At 38.3% G+C, this 21,332-nt stretch overlaps 1 protein-coding gene across 2 annotated transcripts in view; it reads left to right on the top strand.

Annotated features, from left to right (window-relative positions):
• Nucleotides 1-21,332, top strand: part of MYO1D (myosin ID) — a 285,823-nt gene that overhangs the window by 82,141 nt on the left and 182,350 nt on the right. For both annotated transcript variants that reach the window (XM_081027840.1, XM_081027841.1), the window contains exons 4-11: nt 1,830-1,995; nt 3,314-3,367; nt 5,061-5,156; nt 8,827-8,943; nt 10,630-10,833; nt 13,803-13,948; nt 14,029-14,143; nt 18,331-18,501. In XM_081027840.1, coding sequence (XP_080883966.1) covers nt 1,830-1,995; nt 3,314-3,367; nt 5,061-5,156; nt 8,827-8,943; nt 10,630-10,833; nt 13,803-13,948; nt 14,029-14,143; nt 18,331-18,501 — 1,069 coding nt within the window. The remainder of the gene's footprint in view (nt 1-1,829; nt 1,996-3,313; nt 3,368-5,060; nt 5,157-8,826; nt 8,944-10,629; nt 10,834-13,802; nt 13,949-14,028; nt 14,144-18,330; nt 18,502-21,332) is intronic.

Below are 21,332 nucleotides of genomic sequence, written 5' to 3'. Positions count from 1 at the left end.
ATGCTGGGTTGATGTGAAAGAAGAGAATTTAGACGACACTACCCTACGTGGGCCTTCTTCTTTTCATCCTAATTGGACTGGGTGGTCAGGTCAAAAGAGGTATTTTTCTTAATTGTGACACATCCCCACTTCTGATTTTGACTTTGCAATCTAATAAGACAAGGACGAAGATATGAGTAAGTTTTTAAAATTTCCTCAGAAGCTCAGGAGAGTAACTGTCTGAGAACTAAATTAATTTTATTTCTAAACCCAGTTGGTCTAGTGGAGTAAGGCATGTGCGCATTAACCAGTCTTTCACAAGCACATCTTACCTTAGTTTTATAGACTGTTTTCTTTATTTACTGTAAGCAAGCAGTTTCCCCCCACATTTTAAAAGTATACTTCCATTCAGGAGGAGATAAAGTTGTAGGGTCACTTACAATAGTAGTGGAAAGAACAGTGAATCTGCTACGTCAGGTTATTCAGTGGCCAGAGTTATTTCTGCAGGTATGCCCATGTAAGAGGAATTTTGCCAGTGAAATAAAAGCAAAGATAGAAAGAGGAGGATGAGGTTCAAACGTATCCATTGGGAGAGACTCTATAGAAAGTTAGCAGTAGTGGAATAAAGAATGAATTAAGTAGCTGGTACAAAGGAGAGATTCCATATAATGTCAAACAAAATGATGAGCAATTTCTAAACTAATAAAGACCACATTTATGATGTATAACTAAGTGCAATCAATTTCACAATTCTATGTCAACTACCATTATATATATATGGTTACAAGAAGTGGAGTACAGTATTAGGAGTAGAGACGGTGGAAATGTAATGGCTGTGTGCGATGTCAGAGGGGTAGTGGATGGGGGAGGGGACTGTCACCTGTGTGAGGGATATAAATGATAAATGTCTAACTATTACTTTGTGCACCTGAAACTAATAAAAAAAATGTTTAAAAAAATCATGATTGAAGAGAAGGCCCATCATTTACAAACAGGGGACTTCTTGTTTTGCCATTTTCAGTTGTGTGCAGGAGATCGTCCAGGTTCTGCCCTTTAAGTATGACCTTCAACAGCAAATTGCCCTTTCTAGTCTCTCTTTTTCCTCTCTAAGTGGGGATAAGACTGCTTGTTTTGCCCACTCCATAAGGGAGTTTTGAGCATCGGTGATGATTATGAATTTAAAGATTGTTTTAGACATTAAAGCAGTATTCTTACAGTGGAAAAAAAAATTCACAATTCTAGGCTTTACAAGCAAGTGGTTCTAAAAATTGCATCATTTTCTGTATCATTCTTTTTTTTTAGAACATACTTTTTAAGATTTTTCTTTATGTAAATAAAACATGTTCATTTAAAAGAAAAACTAAAAATTACAGCATTATGTTGAAAGTGGAAGCTCCCTGAACACCCACCTTACCTTCCCCATGAACCTCGGTAACCACAGGGAAGTGTGCTGTTCCCTCCAGATTTTGAAGCATTTCCTAACATACGTGCCTGAGCACACACACTCCCATGTGCGTGCACCAACACATACGCGCCCACACGCACGCACACATGCACGTGCATACACACAAAGATCCTACATACGTCTTATTTTGCAACTTAATTTCTCACTCAATGTATTCTGGGCATCTTTCTATGTGAGTACCTATTATACTGGAAAAGAGAAATTTAGTTTTATTCATTCCTATTGCTGGACATTTAGGTTGTTTGTTTTGTTTTCATTTGCTATTGCAAATACTGCAGTCAGCCTCTCTGTATAAGCATTGGCATATCTTTTAAGGAAATCTAGTTTTCTTAAAGGGCCAGCCTTTAAACCTTTTTATGATGGCTTTCATTTATCTGTGTTCAAGAGTGAAGAGCATGTTGCTTAAGTCCAACTGTGTCCTGGAAGCTTTTGGAAACGCCAAAACCAACCGCAATGACAACTCCAGCAGGTTTGGGAAATACATGGACATCAACTTTGACTTCAAGGGGGACCCAATTGGCGGACATATCAGTAACTACTTGTTGGAGAAGGTAAAATGTGCACGATTTCTGTGGGTGATGTTTTCAAGTGCTGAACGTTTTTTATAAACCTAATTGTGTGTATAGAATTTCTTTAATTGCTTCAAAATAGCTTTCAATCCTATTCTCCCCACCCCCTTCCTATTCCTCATTGTGTTCTCTTCTTACCACTTACAATGTCAAGTTGAAAAAAGTTACGGACTTAAGATTTAGGTATAACACTTGGAAAAATAAAAAAAATTTAAAAATTAAAAAAAAAGATTTAGGTATGTGTGTGGGGGTAGGAATGGGGGTAGGAATGGTATATGAATATGTGCCAACTTCTGGGTAAGGTTTAACCAAAAGCCAATCTAGGACAAATCAGTTCTACCCTTTTTACACATCATCACCTTCCCTATGTTTATTTTTTTAAATGCGTTACAGAAGAGCTATCATACCTACCCTCCAAAATAACACTCTTTTCAAATAATCATGGCCACACAACTCTTTTTTAAATTGAGATATAATTGACAGATCACATCGTGTAAGTTTAAGGTGTGCAACCTATTGATGTGATACTCCCATGTGTTTTTCTTTAAATTAATTTCAAATCTCATTTACTTGTAGTTTCCCTTTGTTCATAGCATCTTTTACAACAATATAATGCAGTATCATTTTTTGCTTTTGTTGTGAAATTGAAGTCAGGCTAGTAAAGGAGTAATGTTTTTAATCAGTCAGTTAAAATAAAATGTCTTTATCAGTCAGGGAAAAAAGGACAGGCAATGCCAGGTATTGTTTGTGTTTTTTCTAAAATGTTTCATGACTTCGCTTTATGTGCATATTTAATCAAATGCTCCCTTGGACTGAACACACATTTTCATAATAGCAGCCTCTTAATAGCAGTCGTTTGGGCGGCATCTAAGGCAGGGGTCTGTAGAATGATGTTGCTCAACAAATTTTATCACGGGATATAAGGCATTGCTCTGGGAAATGCCAGCAGACCCTGGGGAGCAAAATATTGAGGCTATTCCTCCCTAACTGGTCTTTCCTATTCTCCTCACTTCCTGTTTCTTTCCCCCTAAGAAATTCCATCTTTAGGGTCAAGGTTAAAAAAAATCAAAGTAGCTTTATTTTCAGAAAGTTGAGGGAACTCGGGTTTAAGCAGTAAAAAGCATTATCAAAAACTGCACAGAAAACCGCATAGAGGAGACCTAGTTTTCAGTGGGTACTATCCTTGGGGTCTTTAGAACCTTCAAATGCCCTGTTGATACAGGATTCCCTGAGACAGTGGCTTCTGTTTTGTTTTAAGGGTGCGTCCTCAGGTTAACGATTTTAATGTGTTTTTCCTTAGTCTCGAGTGATTGTGCAACAGCCAGGAGAAAGAAGTTTTCATTCTTTCTATCAGGTTAGTAATCTACTGTTATGCCGAAAATTGATCATTTGCTCAGTTGTGCAGGAAATGAATGTTTTTATGTGGAGACAGATCCTCCCGTCTTCTGCCTCCCTTGGCTCCCATGACATGTTACACTCGTGTGCACACATGCACACACCCTACCCCACAAGCCTCTTCAGAGATTTGATGAGCATGACTGTTGGAAAGAGCTGGCAGGTGGTTAATCAACCAGGTGGCTGCCTTGGTTGAACATTACCTGCCTTTTTTTGCAGTGTAGGTAGCAGTTTTAACAACTTGTAAAAGCTCTTGAAATGGGAAATCCTGAATGTGTTAACATTGATTTTGTTTCACTTGGAATTGAAGCTGTTGTTCCCTTATTTAGGAGCTCCAGAGATGAGAATGCAAGCTCAGTTTATTTTGCTCATGGAGATTATAAAGCAATATGATTACTTAAAAAAACCACAAAACTGGATTTATTAATTCAAGGGAATTTTCTTCTTTATCCCATCAAAACTGCTTAGATTGCTTAGAAAAAAAAATTTTGAGTAGCTCTTTTGGGAATGCTTTTAGAGACTAAGACAAACTCTTTTAAAATAGCCCTCCTGTTGGCAAATCGATTTACTCAGAGATCTATTTTGATACATTATTATAATTTTTTTAAAGCCCGATGTAATATAAACCAATACTAATAAATAAAGTAGATGACCAGATTAAACAATACTGTCTTAGATTTTTTTTTAATAAAATACAACTATAAATCAGTAAGATTGATTTCCACATGTGAACTATCTCTGAAGGTGATTGAATTTGACAGGTGAAACCTCAGGTGACAGGTTCAGCTGAGTTCAGTTTCTTCTAACTGCTTTATTAGCCAGTACTCATTTGTATGTATAAGTTCTGGTATATATTGTTTAAAAGATCATTTTTTTAAATATGATAATTATACCTTTTAAATAAAGCATACAGTTTAATATAATTTAAATATAATGCCTTCAAAACACGTTTTATGTAAAAGAGTTACCTATATTGTATTTGTGTTTTTGTTGACAATTTTCCATGTTTTCAATAAACGATTTTTCTACCAAATGTAAGAGAGTTCTATCTATTTCAAGAACCCATAACTTTTTCCCAGTGTTTTTTCCCACTTGAATGAAAGTATTAAAATTTGTCTTTGTCCAACACTACAGTTATCCAATTGTCTTCCTTTCCTGAGACACAGAGATTGATGAGGAAAAGCTATTTTTTCCCACTGTAACCAGCATGTGACTGTCTGCTGATACCTCTTACTTCCGTGGCAGTATTGACTGATTCTGAATTCCGAAACACAGCTCTATCCTGTCTGGAGAATAAGGCTGTTAACCAAGTGACCAGCACGAAGCATAAGCTCCTGTTTTACAAACGACCATAGAAAACAAGAACCTTTTATGCCAGCTACGTCATGAAAGCTCTAAGACTTTTTAAGCAATTTTATTCCTGATTGTAAAGCATTCTCCATGACTGATAGCTATGCAAGCCATTTACCTTTAAGGTTAAAAAAAAAAAAAAAAGAAAGAAAGAAAGAAATTCTTCAAAACCAGAAATAGGAAGACCTAAGTGAATTAAGCCCAGAAAATGAATAAAAGCTATTATAGATTGCCATTGTTAAACTGTCTGGTATATCTGGTTCAGTAAGTATTTTGCCAACTTATTTAAAATTATTTTTCAGCTACTCCAAGGAGGTTCAGAACAGATGCTACGCTCTCTACATCTCCAGAAATCCCTCTCTTCCTACAACTATATACATGTAGGAGCTCAATTAAAGGTGAGAGTTTCCTCTTTGAGATTGCCCAGATATAGAATCAGACAAAGAATCAGAGGGGACATTAAATAATTATCTAGTCCAGCCTGCTGCCTTTAGGCAAATGAATAACTCTTTTATTCTATTATTAAAATTGTCAGGGACAGAGATTCACTACATTATTGACTCAACAACTTGGCTTCATAACCCATTACTATATTTTATCACCATCTGACAGGAAAGAAGTTTCTCTCTTGTGATTTTGTGTTTTCTTTTAATTTTTAATCCTCTTCCTTTTTCTTTTAACACTATAAAAATATTGATACGACTGGGAAATCCACCTCAAAAGAAGGTACCACATGATTTGGCCAAAGGCAAGTTGTTAAAACAAAAGAAAATTTAAAAGCCTTTCGGTTGAAATTACTATCAAAGTTCTCCATTCACTGTATTTTGAAACGCTGATTTTGATGTATCCTAGAAATAATTTCGTGACCTTCGGAGTATTTGTGTTCAGCTTTCAAATTTTTCCATTTTTTTTCCTTCCCTGGCATGCAAGCCATTGCACACACATATGCAGGTACTTTTTGTTCTTTTATTTCTAACTAGTTTTCTGTGAGTCATTTTTCAGCTAATCCTAATAATATACTAGTTTGTTAATGATAGGTTATAAAACAATTACAGCATTATCCTATTTTGTTGGGGGAAAGATACTGTATATAAATACATAAAATGAAATATAGAGGGAAAGAAACCAAGGTTTTAATTGTTTAATCTGGATGGATGTGATTATAGATATTTGTGTTCTGATTTTCCATAATTTAAATTTCTTCTATAATTAAAAATTCATTGTTGTTATAGTTGGGGGGAAAATACAAGAATTTATAAAAGGAAAGCTTCTAAGATGTGGGAGAGGTTCTGTTTATTTTTAAGTTTTTTTATCATTCATCTTAAGCTAATTATACCTGCGTCATTGGTTACCTGTATTTTTATTGCCATATGTAGAAATAAATGATATTTATGGCTTTACAATTAATTTTCCACTGTTTGACATTTAAGGTGCATGAATTTTTTACTTTTACAAATCATCTAAGAGCAGGATGTTTGGCTGAAAATTAATTGAAAACAAACAAAACACTACAGGGCAACACTCCAGCCTTCTGAGAATAGGCCAGAGGTACTAGAGATGTATAAAGGATTATAAAATCAACACTTGAACAGCCAATGACTGGAAATGTTCCTTTTTATCAAATGATCGTATTGACCAAATTACTTTTGGCCAGATCATGTAGAGCCCCAATAGAAAGCAAGAGTTAAATGAACACATTAGCCTTCTCTCTAAACTAAATTTAGCTTACGTTCCCTTTTTCATCAAAATTTTCCATTCCTATTCCTTCTCCCCTTCTTTCCTTCCTCTCTAATAAAAACAAAGAAGTATTACATGATCATAGTCTAAACCTGAAAAAAATATCAACCTAAAGGAAACAAAAATAACTAAAGGTTACCATCCAGAGATAATTATTGGTAACAGTTTATGTGTATATACTTATAAATGGAGTCGTATAATAAATCCTAATTAAATAAACCCTCTTTAATTATAATTATTAATATCTTTCCATGTTAACGAATGTAAATTAATCAAATGATTTTAATAACTATAAAGTATTGCACTCTGTGTATCATAGTTTTACTTAACTATCCTAAAGCATAGGAGTCATGTACAATTTAGATATTTTGGGTTGCAGGTAAGATAAGGCTCAATTAAAAGTCTCCAAAAACAATAAGGAACTTAATTATCTCACCTAATAAGAAGCTCTGAAATGGAACAGTTCCAGAGTTGATGAATTCAATGCCTTAACAGTGTTGATAGAGACCCAGATGTTATTTGTTTGTTTCTGCAACTTATAACTCTGCCATCCTCACTGGATTTGGCTCATCTGCTTACGCTGATTTTCCTCATGGTCCCAAAATGGCAGCAGCAGTTCCAGCAGGCACAGGCAGAGGAAATGTTCCTGGCTTATGTCCCTTTATAAGCCTGGCTTATGTCCCTTCACAACCTCCTGTCTTATGGATTAGAATGGCATCACATGCCTATGGCTGACTTGTTACTTGGTAAGGGAAATAAGATAATTGTGATTAGTTTAGACCAATGAAGATTTACCTCCTGAGGCTGGGGAGACCAATCCTAAAGTACTCACGCACTTGGAGAAGAGTGAACAAATCAGGGTTCTATCAGCAAGAAAGAAATGGGGGCTGGGGGATGGCTATTAGGTAAGCAGCCAACAGTTCCCCACAGTAGGATATTTAGATTTTTTTGGTCTAGTTTCTTTGCAATGTCAACACAGTTATAGCTTATAATAATAGTAATATCTGATGATTTGTTGAGTGCATTTTATATGCTAAAAACTAAGGAAGTGCTTTATATAAATTCTCATAACAGTCCTGTAAGGGCTGTATTATGATGCCCATTTTACCCACGAGGAAATTGAGACTCAGTGAGGTTAAGTGTCTTGCCCAAGGTCAGAGAACAGGTAGGTGGAGGAGGTTGCCTGGTTGTGTCTCGGACACTAGAGGAACCTACACTTGCTCATCAGGCAGAGAGGACCCCTTCCTGTGCCCTTCCTCAGCACGTGAGAAAGTCACCAAGGAAAGGATCAGTCAGGTCCTCTGCAGCTGCTGCTTTGGGAGAACTTCCAAGCTAGGCAGTTACCATTGCTTCATTGTGAATTTCTGTTGACACGCTTGTTATTTCCAACCTGATGGCTACAGCTCCTCAAGACAGGTGATCACCTTTGAACCCTGTCCTAGTCCAGTTGGGCTGTTAAACAAAAACACCATAAAGTGGAGGCTTATACACAACAAACATTTATTTCTCACAGTTCTGGAGGCTGGGAAGTCCAAGACCAGGGCGTCTGGGGAGGGCCCACTTCCTGATTTATAGATGTGCCTTCTCACTGTGTCCTCACAGGGCTGAAGGGACGAGGGATCTCTAGGGTTCCATCCTCATGACCTCATGACCTCACGACCTCACACAGGCTCACTGACCTTCTAATACTATCATGTTAGGGGTTAGGATTTCAGCATACAAATTTGGGGGGGACACAAACACTCAATCTGTAGTAAACCCCTCAGACCTGGTTAGAAGGTCTGATGTGCCCAATATTTGTGAAAAAGTGAAGTTATAGTCCCAGACTATTTATTAGCTTGCTGAGTGATTGAGGCAGGTCGCTTTGCTTTAGGGGCTTGCTTTTCCTCAACCCTGTGAGATCCAAAACCTGACCATCCAAGAGAGGGAGTCTTCTTTCCAACCTATACAAGACTAACTATGGAACCAAAAGCCAGGCATGTGTCCTAGAGACTCCTATAGTCAGTGTTTCCCTTTGTGATCTCACCTCCCATACTGTTTCCTTCATTTATCACAGAGTGGCAACCCGCTTTTCTGAGCCAGCTCCTAACTTGCTTCCTCATTGAAGGTTCCAGAAAATAGGTGGCTCTTATTTTGGGAGACGGCAGTGGGCATTGTGTGTGCTGACTGATGTTTCTGTCTTGGAAATCATTTTTGTTTTCTCTGGATGCTCAATGACTTAACGACAAAAGCACCAAGACCTTGGCTAAACTTGAATTCAGTTTCGTAATTGTTGGATTGTAATGCTCAGAGGAAATGTCTGTGACTTAAGTTTTCCACTTTCATTCCCAGTCGTCTATCAATGATGCTGCAGAATTCAAAATAGTAGCTGATGCTATGAAAGTGATTGGCTTCAAACCGGAGGAGATTCAGACAGTATATAAAATCTTGGCCGCTATTCTTCACTTGGTGAGTAGGGCTGCCTGTGAGAGTCTATTGCCTCCCTGTGGACACAGGATGTTCTTTCAGAAGATTTTGGGTTTGTTTTTTGTCCCTGTAGATTTTAAACGTAATTTATGTAGAGAAAAATTCTCTCCGAGTTGGAAGAAATTACTACATCAGTAGTTTTCTCCATTCTTTTATAATATGGTGAAGCATTTCCCAAGCAATGATAGGTTTTAGGTCATTGTCTCACGGGTTTGTCAGACGTAGAAGTGGTTAATTTCAAGGATCAAAGAAGTCAGCAGTGATGTGACAATAGCAGTCTAAGCTAAAACTCTTTTGAACAGAATAAATTTCTAACAGCATTTGAAACATTGGAATCGTAGGTGATTAGAACTGGAATTTTGATCATCTCATTTTACAAGTTGGGAAATGAGCCCTCCATGGGTGGCATGACTGGCTCAAAGGCACAGCCAGTTCATGGCAGCCAACTCTGTAGACCGAGGTGACCAAGTCATGGTCCAGTTATTTTCTACCACACCACACTCAGAAGACGAAAAGAACCATGTGTTGGCCTTCTTTCATTACTATTTATATAATTAGAGATTTTAAAATATAACTGAACACGTCACCTTACAATAAACGAGTGACAGCATGAGGTCAACTCTGGAATAAAAGTTACCTTGCACTTTAATGTAGCAAGATTTAATTAGAAATGTGTGGGAACTGTATAAAAATACTACGTGTGTAGCAATATGTGACATTTTACATAAATGTTCCTGCCTAAGAAAACATTAATTTTATATGTTGCTTCATTCTTTGAACCAGTTTGTCAATATAGCATAACCATATGTTTCGGAATCCAAACAGGAATTTTGTTTCTAAGTTGACATAATGATTCTAGAATTTACCTGGAACGACAAACATGTAGGACAATCAAATAAAATGTATTAAAGAAGAATAATTGCAGGGTAGGGGAAAAGGAGGAGAGGAGATATAACTAATTCTACAAGACTTGAAATGATCGTCAAAGCTACGGTACCTTCACAATTGTTGCAAAACTCAGCACCAGATTAATCAACAGATTAGCTGATGTGCAGTACACTTGGTAGATGATTAGTAAGTATTTTTTACTTACGAAGTGAGTAGAATATAAATAGACTCAAAAACTTTGGGGGAATTTAATATATAATAGAGGTGCCATTTCAAATCTGGAGGAAAAGCTAAGCTATTCAATATATGGTGTCGAAGCCACTAACAATCAGGAAAAAAAATAAAATTAGATTCTTACTTTACACCACAGACAAATATAAATTCTGGGTGGATTAAAATCTTAAACATAGGAAAAAACTAAGTATTAGAAGAAAATATTAAGTATTCATGAAAATCTTTGGAGTCCAGGTGATCTAAGTATGACACCAAAGAAAGATTCATAAGCAAAAGATATATAGGTTTGACTACATAAAAATATAAAACGTCTACCCATCAAAAACATATACTGATAATTAAAAGAGAGATGGGTATCTGGAGAAGAGGGGGGAAAGAATGACTGAAGCACTAGGTTTTTATATGTCGAGATATGTAATGTATTTAGGAAAATAGGTGCTACAAAGTCCCTTTGAGTTAGATCTTAAATTGGCACAGATATCCCTGACATACTACTTCAGAATTTCATCGGAAATGATGTGTCTTGTTTCTCCGCTTTGGGAATAGGGAAATTTAAAATTTGTCGTGGATGGTGACACGCCTCTTATTGAAAATGGCAAGGTTGTATCCATCATAGCAGAACTGCTGTCCACCAAGGCAGACATGGTTGAGAAAGCCCTTCTTTACCGGACTGTGGCAACAGGGCGCGACGTCATTGACAAGCAGCACACAGAACAAGAAGCCAGCTACGGCAGAGATGCCTTCGCTAAGGTGGGATTTTAACTGGCATTCTCTGGGCCGGGTGTTGCTGTCAGTTGCAGTTGTAATAAGCTTCTGTGAGGATGTGTTCAGATGTTCCTTGAAAGTAGGTGAAGGCTTTGAAAAACCGTAATGATAACTTTTTGTCCATCACAGTCGCAATAACCCACCATGACTGGAATTTTGATCATCTCATTTTACAAATTGGGAAATGAACACCACTGCCAGAAAATGTTCTGAGGAAAGCAAAGCTGACAGACTGGCAGGCGAATTGAATGATGTTTACTTCTCAGGGGCCCTCCATTTTGTTTCACTCAGTAATGCTTCATGCAAGTCCACCGAAGGAGTTCTGATCCATTCTGTTCAATGTCTGTGTACCATTGTGTGTTGATGGTTCCATAATTTATTAACGACCCTCCTCCTAAGTCATTCACCTTGCTTCTTTCTTTTCCCCCCTCCAAACATTGATGCACATTGGCCCAGTGTATCTCTCTCTACACACATGTGCTTTTATTTCAGCCGGATGGACTCCCAGGAATGAGCCTGCCAGGTCAAAAAGCACACTGATTTTTAAACTTTAAATTTACTGACTTTATGGGTACATAGTAATAGCTCATTGTTACTTTAATTTTCATCGCTAGTATATTTGAACATCTTGTCATGTAAGGTATTTAAATCTGTTCTGAGAATTGCCCAGGTATATATCCTTCGTCCATATTTCTTTGGGGCTGTCATCGTTTTATTGTCAATTTGTAAGAGCTAATAACTTTAATCCTTTGTCTGTTTTCTGTGTGGCAAGTGTTTTTGGTTTTTTTTAAGTCTAACATTTTCTTTTTGCTGGTTGAGTAGGTTGCTGTCTATTTCATATTTTTCTCTTGTAAGTCTCAGGATTGCTTTGTAGTCTCGGGTAGAATTTGAATTTATCCAAGTGCAGTAGAGAATGGAAGATTTGAAGGTGGGACAGTGAGATCAAGTCTGAATTTTTTAAATAATCACTTTGGCCTCAGTATGGAGAATCTTATTGAGGGATGGTAGGCAGGGAGGGGAGTACGGCAAGAGTGGAAGCAAAGAGACCAGTCAAGGGACTATATGCATAACGCAGGAGAAAGACAATGGCAGCTTGGGCTAGGAAGGTAGCCAGTGACAATGGGAAGAAGAGGATGAGTTGAGACCAGATGTGTTTGGAAGATAAAATCCACAGGACCTCTTTGTCTGGGAAATGATGGAATCAAGGACATTCCTTAACGCGGTCTGGCTCCGACCTACCTGTTCTGCCTCATTTCATACCACATTCCAGCCTCCCTTCTTCACTCCAGCCGTTAGTCTTCTCTCAGGCCTTACAAGTTGTCCTTATCCCTTTCTCCTTCCAGCCACAGGGCCTCTGCACATGCTGTTTCCTCTGCCTGGATTGCTCTTCTCTCCTCTCTCACCTAGTTTACTCTTACTCATCCTGATCTGAGCCCTCTTTCTCAGAAAAGCCTTCCCTGGCCTCTCCGAACACTGAACAGGTTAAATTCTCCTCAGATCCCATGCACCTCACCTGTAGTGTGTGTGTGTGTGTGTGTGTGTGTGTGTGTGTGTGTGTGTGTGTGTGTGTGAGACAGAGAGACAGAGAGAGACAGAGAGAGAGAGAGAGAGTTTGCCTTCACCTTACTCCCTAAGCTCCATAGAGACTGAGACCATGTTTATGTTTGCTTAGTACTGTATCTCCAACAAACCACACATAGTAAGTACTTGGCAAATGTTTGTTGAAAGAATAAATAAATTCCTGAGTTTCTCTTGCTGTTTATTCATGGTTTAAAGTGGGATAGGAACAGTTTTGGGGGGTGGGAAGATCAAGAGTCCTGACAGGAGGTACGTCCTAGAGGTCTGTGAGACATCTATGAGTGTGGTCAGGTAGGCAGGCAGGCACCGGAAGTTCAGAGGAGAGGTCTGCGTGGCGTAACACGTTTGGGAGTAGTGTTATGTTCTACTGTTCTATATTGGGTGGGACAACTTAGGAGGTGTTAGAGAGTAAAAAGAAGAGGACGACGTACGAGGAATTCCAGCTTTCAGAGGTCAGGTAGAGGAGGGCCTACCACAGGTTACCAAGAAGGAGCAGCCAGTGAAATAGAAAGAAAATTCAGCAAGTGTGGCACCCTGAATTCCAGGAAGGAGGAGGTTTTATGAAGAGAATGGGACACTAAGCTGAGCGGTGCTGAGTATCTGAGTAAGATGTCCATCTAGTGGAACAAGGAGGTGTCTCTATACAGGTGCTTGGGGTCCTTGAGGAGCCGTTTTAGTGGAGTAGTGGGAGCTCATCAAAGACGAGTGGATTGAAGAGTAAAGGTGAGGTGAAGAGTGGAGGCAGTGTGTGTGGATGTGTACAAGTAAAGCCAGGTGGGTGGCTGGAGGGAGACGGTCAGGGCTTGCTGAAGATGTGACATGGCAGAGCACGTTGGCATAGTGTATAGTACCTACGTGTGACTTGGTGTGTGTATCTTTGTGCCTTGGAACGCATCTTTGATTCTCAAGGAATTTCACACTGTGGCCTTTGGCTCAGATCTTTAGTTAGCCTCACAAATCAATATTTATATTTCTCGAATTTATAGAGCTTTAGTGGAACATAGTTATTAACTCATTGGTGTCCCACTTTTTATAGTAGATGAGTTAACAACAAAGCAAAGAAGCCACTTACACGAGGGAGTAGACAAATTATTGAGATAGCTGGGCACCGAAACGAGCCTGGGGAATGCTGTTGGAAAACAACACGGCTAGTGACCAATCATGTTAAAAATCCAAACTATGTACTTTCGTTTCGCATCCATCGTGTTGTGTTTTTTTTTTTTAACAGTCTACATTGCTTATTGTTTTGCTTCAGGTAATAACAGATATCCTAAACAAGGATAAGAAGGAGGATAGGAATTTCAAACGTTAACACAAATCTGAACGGAGGACCCATTCCCAATGGGCAACAATTTACGGTGTTGTTTTCCTCACAGGCAATATATGAGCGCCTTTTTTGTTGGATCGTGACCTGTATCAATAACATTATTGAGGTCAAGAACTATGACACCACAATCCATGGGAAAAACACTGTCATTGGTGTCTTGGATATCTATGGCTTTGAAATCTTTGACAACAACAGGTAAACAGGATAGTTACGGTAAACACTGTCGTTTGCTTTCTTGTTTTGCTTCAGCTGAATGTGTTGCTCTTTTCTTGCAGCTTTGAGCAATTCTGCATCAATTACTGCAATGAGAAATTGCAGCAGCTCTTTATTCAGCTGGTTCTGAAGCAAGAACAAGAGGAATACCAGCGGGAAGGGATCCCCTGGAAGCACGTGAGTGGATGTTTGTGCAGAATGCCTCGATGTGTTTCACGGATTAGTGATAATGTCAAATCTGATCATTTTAGGTATTTTTAAAAATCTTCTTGGGTACGCAAAACACTGAAACTTTAGCTTTCCTTTTTTGGGATATGTAAATACAATTCATTTTCAGGATTGCTAGGTGGGATTTCTCTAATTTGATAGACTCCCTTGTTGGTGCCCAGAAAATACTGAGTTATTACAATCAGTAAACTTAACATTTTCACTTTATGGCTGATACCACATGGGTTTTCTGGTTCCCACCGGTTAGGACATTAGCAGTCAAATATGTGGTGACGGAAGGAGACGAGACTTTCGGTGGTGAGCACACAATGCAATAAATATACAGATGATGTATTACAGAACTGTATACTTGAAACTTATATTATCTTATTAACAAATGTCACCCCAATAAATTTAATTTAAAAAGTTTAGCATCGTTTATGTTATTCAGAGCAGCAACTTTTGCCTTAAATCGGCTGAACTTTGCGTCCAAATTTAGTTTCTTCTCCTTCCTCCTTTTCTTCCTTTTTGTCTTCATTCTCTTTTTTCTCCTTCTCTGCTTTGTAAACTACATGACAGTTTATTGTCTTTAGTTAATGGGATTCCTGTTCTCTGAAATCCTTGCATGAAAATACTATATTAACTTTTATTTCCGGTTACTTTCCTGTGCGTCACACTTCAGTTTTCACCTCCCTCCTCATGGCTTTTTGTTGACCTTTAATATTTGTCAAAGTCAAACTAGTCTGGTAATATATGGTCAGGAAGTATGACCCATGGTACAAACCCAGAGATCACAGCTAGAAAGCATGACAATTAGACCGCCTGCTCATGATAGAAATGAGACCTCGTAATTTTTCTTTTAAATTTGTATTTCGAAACAATTTTGAGAACAGACTTGAAAAATGCAAAAACTTCTGAGTTCCCATATGTTTCTGTGTTTATAAAACTGTTTATTCTCTTGCCAAATAGCATAGAAAATTAAAATTAAGTCAATGTTTGTTTTTTGATAGTCAGCATAATAGCAGTGAAAAACTATTTGAAAGACTGTACTTAAATTACTCTATATTCCTTCTCACCTTCGTACTTTCTATCTCCTCTCCTTCAGAAAAAGGAGACAATAGTACAATTACTAGCTTTCCTGCCTCAAATGCATCTTTGCTTTTCCCCGTGTGTTAAACATTAGTGTACTGTAAAAACATTTGTTCACATATATTAGTATAAAACCAAAATGTGCTATTACTTTATAATAAGATTACCTATAATTTTGACTTAAAGAGTGAACTGTTACAGCACATTTAAGATGTAATTCAATTCAATTAAGTTTATATGCAGCTTTCTTAGAGTGAATCTGTCATGTAATCTAATACACAATTAGAACTGAGGCTTAGATTTTTATAGCAAACTTAATCATAAAACTTGTTATTCAGATGTGATTCAGAGATACTGGTCAAAAATATCTTTTAACAATCAGAGTATCAAATTCCACTGACAGCTGATAAAGGGAAAAGTCAAAAATTGCAGTAGGCTATTCCAAATATCTGAAAAAGAAAGAAAAGCTCTAAACTACAAAAATTCTTAGCGAAATACGTGTCCTAGAGGGAACAGAGTTTAACTCCACGGTAACAGTTACTGAACATATGCCAGCTCCCCCAAATTAGAATGGCTATTCTGGCCAAATATTTCTTTTAAAAATCCCAGACTTCCATTATACCCATCACCCAGCTTTTACAGATATCAGTGGATTGCTAGTCATGTCATCTATACCCACCAGCCCACCCCTAGATTATTTTGAAGCAAATCTCAGACTGTGATGTGATGATAATGAGATTTGTTTCATCTGTAAAAATTTCAGTATGTTTCTCTAAAAGATAAAAAGACTTTCACAAAAACCATAATTACAATACAATTACCACACGTAAAAAATTAACAGTAATTCCTTAATATCATCAGATATCCAGTCAGTGTTCACATTTCACATTTCCTCAGTTGTCTTATAGTTTTTGTTTTGTCTACAATCTGTTTGAATTTGGATCCAAATTAGGTTCCTACATTGTAATTGGTTGATAGATCTCTCATATATTTATAGATCTCTCTCTCTCTCTCTCTCTCTCTCTCTCTCTCTCTTCCTTAACTATCTTTTGTTGAAGAGAACAAGTCGTTTGTCCCGTAGAGTAGTCCACAGTCTGGATTTTGCCAGTTAGACTCCTGAGGTATCACTTAATACGTTTCTCTGTTCTTTATATTTCCTTGGTTGTTAGATCTGGAATCTCGACTGGTTCCAGAATCAGTGGTTTTCTACCGGTCTATTTCATAGGTGGTATGTGAACTTTCATCAGGAGGCTCATATGTCTGTTTGTCTAATTGATTCAGTTTTAAAAGCTTTTGGTGTTTGTTTAGTTTTTGAGAACTTGACTCTCAGGCACAAAGCTGCTTGATTTGGAGTGGGAATAGGGGGCCCAGAGCCCTTTGCCCCTGAACCACTCTCCTTGCCCCCTGCGTCCCCCGAGAAACTTCCTGGGGATGCCAGGTTGCCAGAAGAAACTGGTTGGAGACTACTACTTTAAGCAATATTTGAATCAACATGAAACTTAGAAACTAAAAGTTACTTACTAGATGCTTCCATAAAGATTAGTCACTTTTTGTTTATACAATTGGAATGTTAGGGAACTTACTTAAAATTAAAATTAGTCTTAGTCTTTTAGACTTAGTCTTTTAATTCCAAAGTCTAATATTTCAGCTATTCATTAATATAGAGTTCCTGCTTTTTCTTTTTCTTTCTTTTTTTTTTTTTTTAAGTATTTTAAGGATATATTTTCCAAAGATGGAAATAACTTTTCTTCCTACTTAGAAATGTAATAAATACTCACAGTAAAAGGAAACATTTAGACTAGGGCTTCTCCATCTCTGGACTACTGACATGTTGGGCCACATGGATCTTTGTTTTGAGCCCAACCTGGGCATCGTGGGATGTTTAACAGCATCTCTGGCCTCTTCCCACTGGATGCCAGTAAGACTCTTTTACTCTTAAACATCGAAAATGTCTGCAGACATTGCCAAATGTCCCCTGCGGGACAAAGTCACCCTCTGTTGAGAACCACTGATTTACACAAACCCGAAAAGAATAAAAAAGAAAGTAAAAGCCACCCTGTTTGAGACTTTCAGTCCACGAATACAGAAGAAAACTTGGGGCTGAAAACTACAGACCAGTAACTGGCATGAGTCCTTGATTTTAAATAGCATGGAACGTGAGACACTGGAATAATCTGTTATGAATGTGTAGGTCTTACAGAAAGTCATGGGGGCCCCTTGCAGGTCAGGTACCTCCTAGGTAAGATGGGACATATCAACACACAAGATTAAAATGGATTAAATGAATTAAAGTAAGCTGCCCATCTCAAAGTGATGTACAGCCTGCCTGAGTCAGCGTGTGTGCTTTCTGCTGCTGGCGATATGTGTGCTGCAGGATATCAGAAGAAACAGGTGTAGAAGAGGAGTTTTTGTATAAACCTTGTGTAGTCTGAAGTTGCTAAAAAGCTGGAAGTTACTTTATTCAGCTCATGGAAGTAAATGAAAAGCTTATTCTCCTCTTTTATAGATTCTCACATCTCAGAATTAAATTTTTTTATGGTGTACCCTGCAACACATCAAAACTCTGTGAGACCCGTGTGTGCGTTTTGACTTTGGGGAAACTGAAAGAGATGCCCTTTTAGATCTTAGTCGAGGCCCACATAGTTAAAAATGCAAGCTCTGCATAATCCCTTAAGTGGTATAGCTGGGTCTTGTGATTAATGAATGACAAGCAGATGAGGGGGAGGGATGGAAAGTATGAAGGAGTAGAGTTAGGTACAGGACATGGAGCCCGAATTGAAACAAGAGTTAATGATGGCAGACACATTATCTGCTTTATAACTTTTGCCTTGAACTGTGCGCAAACGAAACAAAGTACACGTTACAAAGGCAAGGAAGAAATTGGAATAGAAACCTCTGACAGAAGGTGTGCCCCTGTTATAATAGTATTAGACCTCATGGGTTTGTTCCCATCTTGTACATCGAGTTAGCTTTACTTGAACTCCTGATGCAGAGAGAGACCTTTGTGTTTTGCGGGCCCGGGTCTTGGTCCCCTTGGGAACCACTCGCTTCTCTGCTGTGTCCCGCAGATCGATTACTTCAACAACCAGATCATCGTGGACCTCGTGGAGCAGCAGCACAAAGGCATCATCGCAATCCTGGATGACGCCTGCATGAATGTCGGCAAGGTCACCGATGAAATGTTCCTCGAAGCACTGAACAGTAAACTGGGCAAACACGGTCACTTTTCCAGCCGAAAGGTGAGACGTTTCATGGGCACTCTCTCTCGTTTTGATCTGAAGACGTTTCTCGTGTTTTGCCAGCATCGTATGACTTTAAATGTTGGGTTCCAAGCATGTCCACTCGACTAAGAAAGAAAGGCCATAACCATCCATTCAGTGATTTATTTATTGCGGTGGCTAAATTGGGACTCTGGTGTATAGGATGACGAGATGGATAAAAATCCTAATATCCAGGAGAGGGAGCTCCAGACTACTCAATTTGCTAGAAACAGGAGAAATGAACAAGATTCTTTAGAAAGCATGATGTCATTTATAACCAATAGGTACAGAACCCTTGTTCACGCACTAGAATTTTGCTCCTGCGTCTGATAATTCTGGCACTGAACATAGCTTTTGTCCTTGGCGTTTTACTGTAATCCTCAGTTACAAAATGCAGTGGCAAAATGCAGTGTGCTTTGCCATCGTTTTTCTGCCTAGATGACTTTCTTAAAACCCAGAAATTCGAGCTGCAATTCTAGTTGTTACAAAGAAGCTCATTCCTTAAGTGCATGGGTAGCCTTTTGACTCCCCATTTTTCACATTCTAAAAATGTTACCAACAGATCACATGTCTGAACAGCTGGTGGCACGTGTGGCTCTCCGACCTTTGTATTGTGCCTCGCAGACCATATGCCATTAGTATTTGTCCTGGGAGGGGCACACCATCGTTCCTGAGAGTTCCCTACAAATACAGTCTTATCTGGCACCTATACACTCAAGGAAAAACAGGCTCCATGCTCCTTCACTTCCATGAGGAAAGGGGCAAGCATTTCTGTTCCTCTGTCATTCCATCTAAATCTCTGAGGCACTGCCATATTTTTAGCATGAGTAAATCTATTCTCTAACTTTGTCCCCTTTGAAAGTATGTAATCCGAACACTAAGCTTCCACAATTAAGTAGATAAAGCACAAATCATCAAGATATAGGTTCTTGGCTAATACTTATGTTAGGACAGTTTCTTTCCGAAATAGTCTCCTTGGTCTGTTAGTGAGGATTGACTTGTCGACCTACCTACCACACGTTGGCTTTTGGAGTCTGCAGTCTGATCTTTGATCTCAGGGTTCCGGTGAGACTGGTATTGCTTCAGTCCTTCCCCACTTACAACACAAATACTTACTGAGTGCCTGTCGTTTTCCAGGTACAATCCTGAGTGCTGGGGGCAGAGCAGGGAGCAAAGGTAGCAACCAAAATAATTTAGAATGATGCTTTTCGAGATGGCATGATTGTATGGGCCAATGTCCTTTCTTTGAGGAATAGGTTATAAATGGCCTTTATAATCACCATTCAGATTTTGGAGACTCACTTAGCATTGTGCCTACCACATGACAGACAATCAGTGTCTGTCAACTGTGAATTGAATCCATCACAACCATACAAAATAAATCTTAACAGAATAGTGACCTGTAAATCAAAACATGCAGGGCTCCACTTCATTTACATAAGCAACTGTGACCCTCACCTGAGAAGTCACCTCACTTTGATATGTTCACCTTGGCCACTGACACACCTGAATTAAATTTGTCAACCACATTTTTTGAAATGTAATCTTATTCTTAAGATTATAACTGTACATAGTCCTGTAAAGCAGTTGCTACTGATTTGATAGGAAATGCCCGGCAACAATGAATCTGTGGAGAGGGGAATTTGTTTCTTTTTGTGTTTTACATGTGGGAGCCCAGGTTTCCCTGACTCTCAGACCAGGGGTCTCCTTCCTCCAGCGGCATCACATAGACAAGCATTAAGATGGGGGGCTTTTAAAGTACATTCTTTTATGGGATTTTTACCTAATGAAGGAAAGAAATGAAATAATCAAGCTATCTGGATATGTTCCTCACTATGACTCTTTCTGTTAAACAATGCTGTTAATATTATCCTGTATGCTAAGCCAGGTCTTATTTGCTACAGGTTACTGATTAGCTAGAGGTTTTGGCATGTTAAATAAGAGGGTTCTGACTTGTAACAGTTGTTTATTTAGGTGCTACATTGTTTCTTCTGCATTCAAGTGATCATGAAGAGGCAGGCAAATGATCCAATAAACCATAAAATTACTATTTAAAATATTATTAATATATAAAGTTAAATGATAATTATATAACTTATAGTTGTAAAGAAAAGTCTGACCAGTTGAGACTTTGCAGTATCCAAATGTGCTCAGACCAGTTGAGACTTTGCAGTATCCAAATGTGAGAATATTCAATTAGTGTAGATTTCTCTTGGGTCCTTTTCCCTCCGGGGTTTTAGAAATAAAAGGATTTTGTAAAAGTGGTTAATAAGAGAGGGAGAAGCAAAGAGGAATGGAATATTTTGGAGAACCTTTGCATGTTATATGCTTAGGTCTCAATAGTTCGTTTAACCTTCAAAACAATGCTCTGAGATAAGTGATTATTAAAGGAAACAAAACAAGTATACGTTAGAGCCGAGATTTGAACCTCAGAAGTCTAACTCTAATTTCCTGTAATTATTCACTTGGATTAATAGGCTAATTATTCCTCTAACAAGCACGTTATTGGCATAGAACCCACCATCCCGGTTGGGGTTGTTTGTTATCTAGCACTATAAGTTTGTATGTAACTGTTCTCAGTACTTTATTCATTCTCAGACACCTGCCTTAGAACTTACAGGATACCAAGTGGTCCTTCACAGGGCAGACAGGAAGCATAGACGCACTAATGTAACAAGAAAAATTGCAGAAAGTTATGGAGTCTACCAGGGCTATATAAAAACTGCCTTTCCATAAAGTATTCCTCTTCAGAGACAAAGAGCAGCAGAAGGTTGATCTTCTGTAAAATGATAGGCCTGCCCCAGGGGTCC

This window comes from Rhinolophus hipposideros (genome assembly GCF_964194185.1).
Source record: "Rhinolophus hipposideros genome assembly, chromosome: 20".
In the NCBI taxonomy this organism is placed as follows: domain Eukaryota; kingdom Metazoa; phylum Chordata; class Mammalia; order Chiroptera; family Rhinolophidae; genus Rhinolophus; species Rhinolophus hipposideros.
Note: the sequence above shows the minus strand (reverse complement) of the source record. Positions and strands in the feature narration are given on the sequence as shown.